At 44.4% G+C, this 12,927-nt stretch overlaps 1 protein-coding gene across 1 annotated transcript; it reads right to left on the bottom strand.

The window, feature by feature from the left end:
- Nucleotides 1–11,396: 11,396 nt before the first annotated feature.
- On the bottom strand, nt 11,397–12,926 carry ACKR1 (atypical chemokine receptor 1 (Duffy blood group)). Its single transcript, XM_004002645.5, has 2 exons — nt 12,847–12,926; nt 11,397–12,422 (listed from the first exon to the last, which is right to left on the bottom strand). The coding sequence occupies exons 1-2, from the start codon at nt 12,865–12,867 to the stop codon at nt 11,451–11,453; spliced, it is 993 nt and encodes a 330-aa protein (XP_004002694.2). The 5' UTR covers nt 12,868–12,926; the 3' UTR covers nt 11,397–11,450.
- Between the last annotated feature and the right edge of the window lies 1 nt (nt 12,927).

Below are 12,927 nucleotides of genomic sequence, written 5' to 3'. Positions count from 1 at the left end.
CCCCAATCACCTAGAAGACGTGCAGAGATGATTTGGAAAGACTCGGACTTGTTAATTAACCTAAACAGTCACATTCATCTGCAAGGTGCATTCTTGTTAATTAAAACTGCGATTCTCCTTGTGCCCAGACGGCGGGCTGCTGTTGTCAGAATAATTAGGTAGCATATGATGGTTTTCATGCAAATCCCTGACAATTAGAGCTGGCAATGAATTGGGTTTGAAATCCCAGTGAAGTTTTCAATCAGAATTCCTCTGAGGACTCTTTCTTGAGGAAGGTAATGATGGGGCTATGGTTTCAGGGAAATAGGATGTAAGGACCAGGTATTTGCTTCTGAAATCCTCTGGGAGGGGCTCCAGTTTGAAATCAGTGAACTATGGGCATCAATGCGATCTTCCATCTTCCCTTAAGAAATAAGTCTCTCTCCATAAAGAAGTAACGCAGAGCAACCCTCCCTAGGGTATGTGTTTGTTCCCAAGAGCTTGCTTTCTGGCTGTCTTCTTCCTTAGAGGATTTTTTCTTTAGCCCAATAATTCATACAGAGCTAAAGTCCCTGCCATCCCTGAGATTAAATTCTTAAGGGTTCAAAGGAAATAGCAGGTGTATTCCTGAAGGGTTTCAGAAAAGATGCCTGAGTCAGAGCAGTTTGGAAGTGGTTGGTGGTGTGCAGTGGGTTAAATGGACTGGGATAACAGGACCCCCAGGAAAGCCTTATAGAAATGATTAAGGCCAGGGTTAGACTTACAGAAGAGCTACCTGAATGCAATGGAGATAACACAGGGAAAGGCCAGCACCCAGGGGAACTGGGGCAAAGCAGAGGGGACAGAATGGGAAGGCAAAAGTTGTGGGGACACATCTCCAACCAGTCCTTTCCTCTTATCAGCTCCAGGCTTCTGCCTCAGCCTTTCCTTTGTGAGAGATGTAAGAGGGGCAGAGTATCTGAGGGTCTCTCTACTCAGGCTGAGCAAGGAGGGATCTCTGCCTGGAGGCATGGCTGAGGGGGTAGGTAGATAAGACAACCCAAATGGTCTTAAATTAAGCCTCCTTTGCATCAGGTTGGCACTGGAAGATTTGGCAAGTTGAAAATGCCCTCTCCTCCCCCTTAACTAGGTCAGCGTCTGAATCCAGTAGCTTGTAAGGGAGTTGGCCAGTGCCTGAAGGATTGAGAGAGTAGTCAGGTGCTGGAGGGTGCAATTTATGAGAATAGGCTGGGAAGGGAATTACAACAAAGAAAACACTGGGATACATTCATAAACTATGACTGGAGATCTTAGCATAATTTAGGTTTGTAATTCATCTCTCTTTTCTCTCTTTTTTCTGCCTTTATTTCTGTTCCAGTATGTCTCCCGCATCTCAATTGGTCCCTAAATCCCGCCTTTCAATTTAGGATGCACCAATCAGCAGCTAATCTGGTGGTTGCTAAGAGACGGGAGGTGGGGGGTTGAGAGGATTTGTCACTGCACCCACCCAGGAAAATTCCTCCTGCCTTTCAAGTCTCCTGCCAAGGATCCTGTAACTCATCTCTGCCCTTCTCCAGCATTCTCCTACTTATCTCCAAAGTCCAAAGAGTCAAGCAGAAATGATTTGGGGGGAGAAACCACATATAGCCCATCTTTAAAAAGTGACAGGAGGAGGGAGGGAAAGATGGTGGAGGAATAGGACGGGAAGACCACTTTCTCCCTCACAAATTCCTCAAAAGAACATTTCAACGCCGAGCAAACTCCACAAAACAACTTCTGTAGGCTGGCAGAGGACATCAGGCAACCAGAAAAGCAGACCATTGTCTTCAAAAACAGGTAGGAAAAAATATAAAAGACGAGAAAGGAGACAAAGGAGGTGGGGAGGGAGCTCCATCCCGGGAAGGGAAGCCTGTCCCGGGAAGGGAATTTGAAGAAGAGAGGTTTCCAAACACCAGGAAACACTCTCCCTCCCTGTGGCAAGCCTTGGAAACACAGAGGGCAACATAACAGGAAAGAAAAATAGATAAATAATTAAAACCAACAGATTACAAGCCCAACAGTAACTCCCCCAGCGGAAAAGCAGCACAGACGCCTGCATCCGCCATTGGGAAGTGGGGGCAGGGCAGGGACGCGCGGGAGGCGCGGGCTATAGAGCTTTGTTAGAATCGGGCAGGAACGCCCTACGCGCAACCAGAACGATCTAACTTGGGCTAGCAAACCAGACTGTGGGATAGCTACCACGCGAAAAGCTCGAACATAAGACACCGCCAGGACCGAGCACAAAACAAAGGGTGGAACGGAAAAAGCCGGCTGCAGACCGGCCCCCGCCGGGGACAGGCAGCCAGAGCCGTAAGGACTGGAAAGGGGCAATTGCAGACCCGGAGAGACTTTACTTACCTAACTGCAAGCAGGCTCCTTTGCTAAGACTTCTGGGGGTGCTGGACAGTCACAGTCTGCCTCACGGGGTGCGCCAGCGGTCCACCCAGAAAGCTGAGCAGCAGCGGCAGAAAAGGTGACAAGCCGCGGCGATTGTGCTCGCCAAACTCCTGAGCTACTCGGACCTGGGAAGGGCACAAAGTGCAGTCCCAGCCGAATTTGTGCCTCTGAGGGCTGCCTGAGCGCCGAACCTGAGCGGCTTGTACCGGGGAAGTGCACGCAGCCTAGGGCCGGCCCCAGACGGTTCCCGGCTGAGCATCGCAGAGCCGGAGCGGTTTGTGCACCGCGAGAAAGGACAGGTCAAGCGGGGCTGAGATACTGGGTGCACACGACAGTGCTATTTGTTTGCAGCATCCCCCCTCCCCACAGCGCGACTGAACTAGTGAGCCTAAAAAACCAGCAAACAGAAGAAGTTAAACAGAGGGAACCACCTTGGAAGTGATCCCACATGGCCCAAAACATCAGAGAAGGGCCAGATATATTTTTGACTATTTTTAAAATCATTCCTTTTTTTTTTCTTTTGCTTTTTTGTTTTTTGTTTTTGTTTTTTTTTTTCAAACTTTTTCTTAATTGTTAAGTCTTCTATTTCTCCTCTAATTTTTATTTCTATAACCTGTTATTACTATTTAAAAAAAAAAAGACTTTTTTTTTTTAAGGCAAACACCATATATAGTCTTTGGATGGTTGTTGGTGTTTTGTTGTTGTTGTTGTTGTTTGTTTGTTTGTTTTTTAATAATTCTTTGTTTTTCTTTCTTCCTTTTTCCTTCTGCTTTTCTTTAATATTGTATCTTTGAAAATCCAACCTCTACTCTAGATTTTTAATCTTTGCTCTTAGGTTTTTGATTTCAATTTTGTACATTTAAAAACCCAAACTTCACTACCCAAGCTTACCTGAGAGCGAGATTACTGGCTTGATCACTCTCTCCTCCTCTGGACTCTCCTTTTTCTCCACCAGGTGGCCTCTGTCTCTATTCTCCCCCATCTCTTCTCTATCCAACTCTGTGAATCTCTGTGTGTTCCAGATGGTGGAGAACACCTAAGGAACTGGTTACTGGCAGGATTTGTCTCTCTCCTACTCATTCCTCTCTCTTATCCTCCGGGTCACCTCTGTCTACTTCCTCCCTCTCCTCTGCCCCGTATAACTCTGTAAATACCTCTGAGCGGTCCAGACTATAGAGCGCACATAAGGAAGTGACTACTGGCTAGCTTGCTCTCTCCTCTTTTGATCTCACTGCATCTCATTCCAGTTACCTCTAACTACCCCCTCCATCTTCTCATCTCCTTGTAACTAAGTGAACCTCTCTGAGTATCCCTCAATGTGGAGAAACTTTTCATCTTTAACCTAGATGTTTTATCATCGGTGCTGTATAGATGGAGAAGTCTAGAGGCTACTGTAAAAATAAAACTGAAAACCAGAAGCAGGAGGCTTAAATCCAAAGCCTGAAAACATTAGAGAACTCTTGAATTCAGGGAACATTAAGCAATAGGAGCTCATCAAATGCCTTCATACCTACACCGAAACCAAGCTCCACCCAAGGGCCAACAAGTTCCAAAACAAGACATACCACGCAAATTCTCCAGCAACACAGGAACACTCCCCTGAGCTTCAATATACAGGCAGCTCAAAATTATCCCAAAACCTTTGATGTCTCATAACCCATTACGGGTCACTCCACTGCACTCCAGAGAGAAGAAACCCAGCTCCACCCACCAAAACTCCAACACAAGCCTCCCTAACCAGGAAACCTTGACAAGCCACTGATAGAACCCCACCCAAAGTGAGGAAGCTCCATAATAAAGAGAACTCCACAAATTACCAGAATATAAAAAGGCCACCCCAAACGCAGCAATATAACCTAGATGAAGAGACAGAGGAATACTCAGCAGGTAAAGGAACAGGAGAGTTGCCCACCAAACCAAACAAAAGAGGAAGAAGTAGGGAATCTACCGGAGAAGGAATTCCGAATATTGATAGCGAAAATGATCCAAAATCTTGAAATCAAAATGGAATCACAGATAAATAGCCTAGAGACAAGGATTGAGAAGATGCAAGAAAGGTTTAACAAGGACCTAGAAGAAATAAAAAAGAGTCAAAATATAATGAATAATGCAATAAATGAGATCAGAAACACTCTGGAGGCAACAAATAGTAGAATAACGGAGGCAGAAGATAGGATTAGTGAAATAGAAGATAGAATGGTAGAAATAAATGAATCAGAGAGGAAACAAAAACGAATTAAAAGAAACGAGGACAATCTCAGAGACCTCCAGGACAATATGAAACGCTCCAACATTCGAATTATAGGAGTCCCAGAAGAAGAAGACAGAAAGAAAGATTATGAGAAAATCCTTGAGGAGATAATAGTTGAAAACTTCCCTAAAATGGGGAAGGAAATAATCACCCAAGTCCAAGAAACAGAGAGTTCCAAATAGGATAAACCCAAGGCAAAACACCCCAAGACACATATTAATCAAATTAACAAAGATCAAACACAAAGAACAAATATTAAAAGCAGCAAGGGAAAAACAACAAATAACACACAAGGGGATTCCCATAAGGATAACAGCTGATCTTTCAATAGAAACTCTTCAGGCCAGGAGGGAATGGCAAGACATACTTAAAGTGATGAAAGACAATAACCTACAGCCCAGATTACTGTACCCAGCAAGGATCTCATTCAAATACGAAGGAGAAATCAAAAGCTTTACAGACAAGCAAAAGCTGAGAGAATTCAGCACCACCAAACCAGCTCTCCAACAAATTCTAAAGGATCTTCTCTAGACAGGAAACATGAAAAGGGTGTATAAACCCAAATCCAAAACAATAAAGTAAATGGTAACGGGATCATACTTATCAATAATTACCTTAAACGTACATGGGTTGAACGCCCCAACCAAAAGACAAAGACTGGCCGAATGGATACAAAAACAAGACCCCTCTATATGCTGCTTACAAGAGACCCACCTCAAAACAAGGGACACATACAGACTGAAAGTGAAGGGCTGGAAAAAGATATACCACGCAAATAGAGACCAAAAGAAAGCAGGAGTGGCAATACTCATATCCGATAAAATAGACTTTAAAACAAAGGCTGTGAAAAGAGACAAAGAAGGCCACTACATAATGATCAAAGGAACAATCCAAGAAGAAGATATAACAATTATAAATATATATGCACCCAATGTAGGAGCAGCACAATATGTAAGACAAATGCTAACAAGTATGAAAGGGGAAATCAACAATAACACAATAATAGTGGGAGACTTTAATACCCCACTCACACCTATGGACAGATCAACTAAACAGAAAATTAACAAAGAAACGCAAACTTTAAATGATACATTAGATCAGTTAGACCTAATTGATATCTATAGGACATTTCACCCCAAAACAATGAATTTCACCTTTTTTTCAAATGCTCATGGAACCTTCTCCAGGATAGATCACATCCTGGGCCATAAATCTAAACTTAATAAATTCAAAAAAATCGAAATCATTCCAAGCATCTTTTCTGACCATAATGCATTAAGATTAGACCTCAATTACAGGAGAAAAACTATTAAAAATTCCAACATATGGAGGTTGAACAAGACACTTCTGAATAACCAACAAATCACAGAAGAAATCAAAAAAGAAATCAAAATATGCATAGAAACTAATGAAAATGAAAACACAACAACCCAAAACCTGTGGGACACTATAAAAGCAGTGCTAAGAGGAAAGTTCATAGCAATACAGGCGTACCTCAAGAAACAAGAAAAAAGTCAAATAAATGACCTAACTCTACACCTAAAGCAACTAGGAAAGGAAGAGTTGGAGAACCCCAGAGTTAGTAGAAGGAAAGAAATCTTAAAAATTAGGGCAGAAATAAATGCAAAAGAAACAAAAGAGACCATAGCAAAAATCAACAAAGCCAAAAGCTGGTTCTTTGAAAGGATAAATAAAATTGACAAACCATTAGCCAGACTCATCAAGAAGCAAAGAGAGAAAAATCAAATCAATAAAATTAGAAATGAAAATGGAGAGATCACAACAGACAACACAGAAATACAAAGGATCATAAGAGACTACTATCAGCAGTTGTATGCCAATAAAATGGACAACGTGGAAGAAATGGACAAATTCTTAGAAAAGTACAATTTTCCAAAACTGAACCAGGAAGAAATAGAAAATCTTAACAGACCCATCACAAGCACGGAAATTGAAACTGTAATCAGAAATCTTCCAGCAAACAAAAGCCCAGGTCCAGACGGCTTCACAGCTGAATTCTACCAAAAATTTCGAGAAGAGCTAACACCTATCCTCCTCAAACTCTTCCAGAAAATTGCAGAGGAAGGTAAACTTCCAAACTCATTCTATGAGGCCACCATTACCCTAATACCAAAACCTGACAAAGATGTCACAAAAAAGAAAACTACAGGCCAATGTCACTGATGAACATAGATGCAAAAATCCTCAACAAAATTCTAGCAATCAGAATCCAACAACGCATTAAAAAGATCATACACCATGACCAAGTGGGCTTTATCCCAGGGATGCAAGGATTCTTCAATATCCGCAAATCAATCAATGTAATTCACCACATTAACAAATTGAAAAATAAAAACCATATGATTATCTCAATAGATGCAGAGAAGGCCTTTGACAAAATTCAACATCCATTTATGATAAAAACTCTCCAGAAAGCAGGAATAGAAGGAACATACCTCAACATAATAAAAGCTATATATGACAAACCCACAGCAAACATTATCCTCAATGGTGAAAATTTGAAAGCATTTCCCCTAAAGTCAGGAACAAGACAAGGGTGTCCACTTTCACTGCTACTATTCAACATAGTTCTGGAAGTTTTGGCCACAGCAATCAGAGCAGAAAAAGAAATAAAAGGAATCCAAATTGGAAAAGAAGAAGTAAAACTCTTGCAGATGACATGATCCTCTACATGGAAAACCCTAAAGACTCCACCAGAAAATTACTAGAGCTAATCAATGAATATAGTAAAGTTGCAGGGTATAAAATCAACACACAGAAATCCCTTGCATTCCTATACACGAATAATGAGAAAGTAGAAAAAGAAATTAAGGAAACAATTCCATTCACCATTGCAACGAAAAGAATAAAATACTTAGGAATATATCTACCTAAAGAAACTAAAGACCTATATATAGAAAACTATAAAACACTGATGAAAGAAATCAAAGAGGACACTAATAGACGGAGAAATATACCATGTTCATGGATCGGAAGAATCAATATAGTGAAAATGAGTATCCTACCCAAAGCAATTTACAAATTCAATGCAATCCCTATCAAGCTACCAGCCACATTTTTCACAGAACTAGAACAAATAATTTCAAGATTTGTATGGAAATACAAAAAACCTCGAATAGCCAAAGCAATCTTGAGAAAGAAGAATGGAACTGGAGGAATCAACTTGCCTGACTTCAGGCTCTACTACAAAGCCACAGTCATCAAGACAGTATGGTACTGGCACAAAGACAGACATATAGATCAATGGAACAAAATAGAAAGCCCAGAGATAAATCCACACACCTATGGACACCTTATCTTTGACAAAGGAGGCAAGAATATACAATGGAGTAAAGACAATCTCTTTAACAAGTGGTGCTGGGAAAACTGGTCAACCACTTGTAAAAGAATGAAACTAGATCACTTTCTAACACCGCACACAAAAATAAACTCAAAATGGATTAAAGATCTAAATGTAAGATCAGAAACTATAAAACTCCTAGAGGAGAACATAGGCAAAACACTCTCTGACATAAATCACAGCAGGATCCTCTATGATCCACCTCCCAGAATTCTGGAAATAAAAGCAAAAATAAACAAATGGGATCTAATTAAAATTAAAAGCTTCTGCACAACAAAGGAAACTATAAGCAAGGTGAAAAGACAGCCTTCTGAATGGGAGAAAATAATAGCAAATGAAGCAACTGACAAACAACTAATCTCAAAAATATATAAGCAACTTATGCAGCTCAATTCCAGAAAAATAAACGACCCAATCAAAAAATGGGCCAAAGAACTAAATAGACATTTCTCCAAAGAAGACATACGAATGGCTAACAAACACATGAAAAGATGCTCAACATCACTTATTATTAGAGAAATGCAAATCAAAACCACAATGAGGTACCACTTCACACCAGTCAGAATGTCTGCAATCCAAAAATCTGCAAGCAATAAATGCTGGAGAGGGTGTGGAGAAAAGGGAACCCTCCTACACTGTTGGTGGGAATGCAAACTAGTACAGCCACTGTGGAGAACAGTGTGGAGATTCCTTAAAAATTGCAAATAGAACTACCTTATGACCCAGCAATCCCACTGCTGGGCATACACACCAAGGAAACCAGAATGGAAAGAGACACATGTACCCCAATGTTCATCGCAGCACTGTTTATAATAGCCAGGACATGGAAACAACCTAGATGTCCATCAGCAGATGAATGGATAAGAAAGCTGTGGTACATATACACAACGGAGTATTACTCAGCCGTTAAAAAGAATTCATTTGAATCAGTTCTGATGAGATGGATGAAACTGGAGCCGATTATACAGAGTGAAGTAAGCCAGAAAGAAAAACACCAATACAGTATACTAACACATATATATGGAATTTAGGAAGATGGCAATGACGACCCTGTATGCAAGACAGGAAAAAAGACACAGATGTGTATAACGGACTTTTGGACTCAGAGGGAGAGGGAGAGGGTGGGATGATTTGGGAGAATGGCATTCTAACATGTATACTATCATGTAAGAATTGAATCGCCAGTCTATGTCTGACGCAGGATACAGCATGCTTGGGGCTGGTGCATGGGGATGACCCAGAGAGATGTTATGGGGAGGGAGTTGGGAGGGGGGTTCATGTTTGGGAACGCATGTAAGAATTAAAGATTTTAAAATTTAAAAAATAAAAAACTAAAAATAAAATAAAATAAAATAAAGAAGTCTTAAAAAAAAAAAAAAGTGACAGGCCATACCTAGAGTCAGGGCTTCCCTGGTGGCTCAGAAGGTAAAGAATCTGCCTGTAATGCAAGAGACCTGGGTTTCATCCCTGGGTTGGGAAGATCCCCTCAATAAGGGAAGGGCTACCCACTCCAGTATTCTTGCCTGGAGAATCCCATGGACAGAGGAGCCTGGAAAGCTACAGTCCACGGGGTCTCAAAGAGCTGGACACGACTGAGCGACTAACACAACAACATCCCTAGATTCAGATAGATGTAAGGTACCTTCTCAAGTCTCCCCAGTGTTTAACTGGGCTGGAGGGAGAGACATATTTTTTGTGCAGCATCTCGGGTACAGGGTGAATTTGTTGGTGCCATCAGAATTGGTTTCCCTTGGGCTTCCCTGGTGGCAAAGAATCTACCTGCCAAGGCAGGAGAAACGGGTTCGATCCCTGGTCTGGGAAGATCCCACATGCCGTGGACCAACTAAGCCTGCGTGCCACAACTATTTAGTCTGTGCTCTGGGGCCCGGGAACCGCAACTACTGAACCCCAAGCACCCTAGAGCCTGTGCTCCACAACAAGTGAAGCCGCCTCAATGAGAAACCTGCGCCCTGCAACTAGAGAGTAGCCCCTCACTCACCACAAGCAGAGAAAGCCCATGCAGCAACAGAGACCCAGCACAGCCAAAAATAAATTAAAAAATACAGTTATAAGAAAGAGGCTGTCCCCCTTATGGAGAGGGGCTTATTCATGGTCCTTCCTATCATCACCTACACTTGACTGAGAAAAAGCCTCCAGGATGCTGACGAAGCATCCAGACAAGCAGGGACGATATGTGGGGAAGAGGTCCCCAGGGCAGAGGGGTACGGTGGGGAAAGCAGAAGGATATATTTGTGTGGGGACAATGACTTATTTTGAGAGCTAAAAGGTATTAGAAAGGAAATTTGGGGGATTCTAAGCAGATGGCCCAGTCAGATCAGGCCTTTCCTCATCAAGTATCTTATGCTTCACAGTAAAGAAAACTCATTTGAGTTAGGAGTGAGTTACAAATCCTGATTCCATACCCTGAGAACAAGGATGGAGAGCAGAGAGCAGAATGAGGTGGAGGGGGAGGCCAGAGAGAAAGAGAGAGCAGAGCAATCCGCAGGAGCATTCAAGTCAAACTCTGATAGAGAGGCACACATACACATAGGCATCTGTTATTACTCCGCTGTGTCCGACTCTTTGCAAATCCCATAGACTAGTCTGCCAGGCTCCTCTGTCCATGGGATTCTCCAGGCAAGAATACTGGAGTGGGTAGCCATTCCCTTCTCCAGGGAGTCTTCTCGACCCAGGAATCGAACCCAGGCAGATTCTGTACCATCTGAGACACAAGGGAAGCCCATCGGTTATTACACGCATGCATCTAATATGGACACGGGTTCTAACAGATTTAGACAGACAGACGCACACACACGTGGGGATTAGGACTACTCTGAGCAACAGGCCTCAGAGAGATAACTCCTGGGAAATGGCTTCAGAATTATCTTGCTAGGTTCCCAGGGCTAAGTAAGGTCCTCCAGGACGCTTCTCTCCTCCACTCCTCCCCCACCACCACCCTGATCTCTAAGCAAAGCCAACAGGAAGACAGAAGGCATATAGAAGGCAGAGAGGGACGCTGGACAGGCCAGGCAGAGAGGAGTCATGCTCTCAGTTCATCTTCACTTGTCTCTGTTTTTCTCACTGAAGCAGCGTCTCTTCTTTCTTTACTAGCTAAGCCATCTCTTCTACCTGTGTTTTTTTAAGATTTAGCTGCTCTCCTCAAATTCTGGTCCCCCTGCTCTTGCCCTTTGAGATGGCAGTAACCCCACACCTCAAGAGAACATCTGTGTGCCCTGCGGATGTTTGCACATCATTCACTTTCTCCCCAGGCCAGCCAGAGAAGCAGACGCTGACAGCAAAGTCTGGTGTGAAATGTCTCTCTCTCTCTCCATTCTCCTCCTTCTACTTTACGTCCCCAGACAAAATAAGAAACCACCAGCTTCATAAAAATAAATAACAAAAAACAGCGTAGACTTTAATTCAGGTTGACAGGTGGGCAGAGAGCTAGGATTTGCCGCCAAGGGTGTCCAGATGAGAAGTCTGTGTTGTAGGCAGAGGCAGGGAGGGTGGGGAGGTGTGAGTGGCCTTGTAGCAGACCCAGGCAAGGAGCAGGGGTGTCGCCACGCAGTGCAATATTGCCAGGGCTTCTGCCACATCCAGCAGCATGTCCAGGGCCTGCTGGACTGGACACGTTGACAGCACTATGGCCCTGGACCTCACTAGGGAGTCCAATCCCAGAGCCATGCCCTGAGGCCACCAAAAAATGAACCAGACCCACAAGCCATCAACCCATGGGCACGGCGCCCTGCCCAGCACCATCTTCAGCCCCTTGGTTCCCAACAAACCCAGTGGCAACAAGACAAAGATGACAAAGCAGGCTGCAGTGTGTATGTACCGCAACATTTCCCACTTCCCGCTGAAGGTCACAATGCAGAGTCCTTGGGAAGTGTCACTGCCCAGCATGACTGGTAGTGACAGGAGGGCAGCCACTCCCCAAAGTCCCGCAGTGATCCCCAGCCTGAGGCCTGGGACTTGGCCTGCACCCAGCTGGGGGCCCAGGCAGGCATGGTACCCTATCAGCAGAGCTTGAGCAAAGGCTGAGCCATAGGCGACCAACTGAGCCAGGTGGCACAGGGAGGTGATGAGAGCCCCACTGAGCCCCCGTGCCAGGATGGGCACCACGATGCTGAAGAGGGCACTGCCCACGGCCAGCTGCACCAGGGTAGGCCTGTCCTGGTAGAGCTGCCAGCGGAACAGAGGTCTGAGAAGGGCATAGAGGACAGTCCCACTAGCCAGGATGCCCAGGACGCTGACAAGGATGAAGAAGGGCAGTGAGGAGTAGTCGAGCAGCGGGCAGGAGTGGCAGGGCGCAGCTGCTTCCACGTCGGTCTCATTATAGTCTGGATAGTAGTCCTCTGAAAATTCACTCCAATTTTCCTCTTTAAAGGCCAACTTGGTGGAGTTGTCATCAGCCACCTGGAGGACATCCCCAAAGGGGCAATCAGAGCTTCCAGCTATCCCTCTGAAGGGGATCCTGGGAGCTGAGGGCAGGAGGTAGGGAGAGAAGGGCAGCTGGAGAGTGGGGGCTGCCAGAGCTGGGTGCAGGGGAGAGGGTGGGAGAGGACAGGACTGAGCAACTCAGGAGGAGCCAAGAGTCATAGGAAAGCAAGGGACGGGGAGTGGGCAGGCCTGGGAGAGAGGAGCAGGTCTGGATGCAACTGACAGAGAGAATGAGGAGGCAAAGAAGGGGGACCCTGGACACGGGGAGAAGAGGGGGACAAGGAAAACGAGGGAAGGGACAAGAGATGAGAGAAGGAGTGAGGTATAAGACCCGAGGGGCAGACAGAAGGGGTGGTAGGAGGCAGAGAGGGAGGGGCTGTGGGCTCAGCCCCACACTCACCCGGTAAAGACAGTTCCCCATGACGCTGCTGGGTGCAGGGTGGCAGAGAGATGGGCTGGGGTAGTTCTGTCAGTGGCTGTG

This window comes from Ovis aries, chromosome 1 (genome assembly GCF_016772045.2).
Source record: "Ovis aries strain OAR_USU_Benz2616 breed Rambouillet chromosome 1, ARS-UI_Ramb_v3.0, whole genome shotgun sequence".
Lineage (NCBI taxonomy): Eukaryota > Metazoa > Chordata > Mammalia > Artiodactyla > Bovidae > Ovis > Ovis aries.
Note: the sequence above shows the minus strand (reverse complement) of the source record. Positions and strands in the feature narration are given on the sequence as shown.

What these genes read in the sequence shown, in the direction of transcription:
- ACKR1 (XM_004002645.5), bottom strand. Translation starts at nt 12,867, where the DNA reads ATGGGGAACTGTCTTTACCGG. An exon ending in TGGGGAACTGTCTTTACCGG is followed by an intron (nt 12,423 to 12,846) that starts GTGAGTGTGGGG and finishes GATGTCCTCCAG; the next exon opens with GTGGCTGATGACAACTCCAC.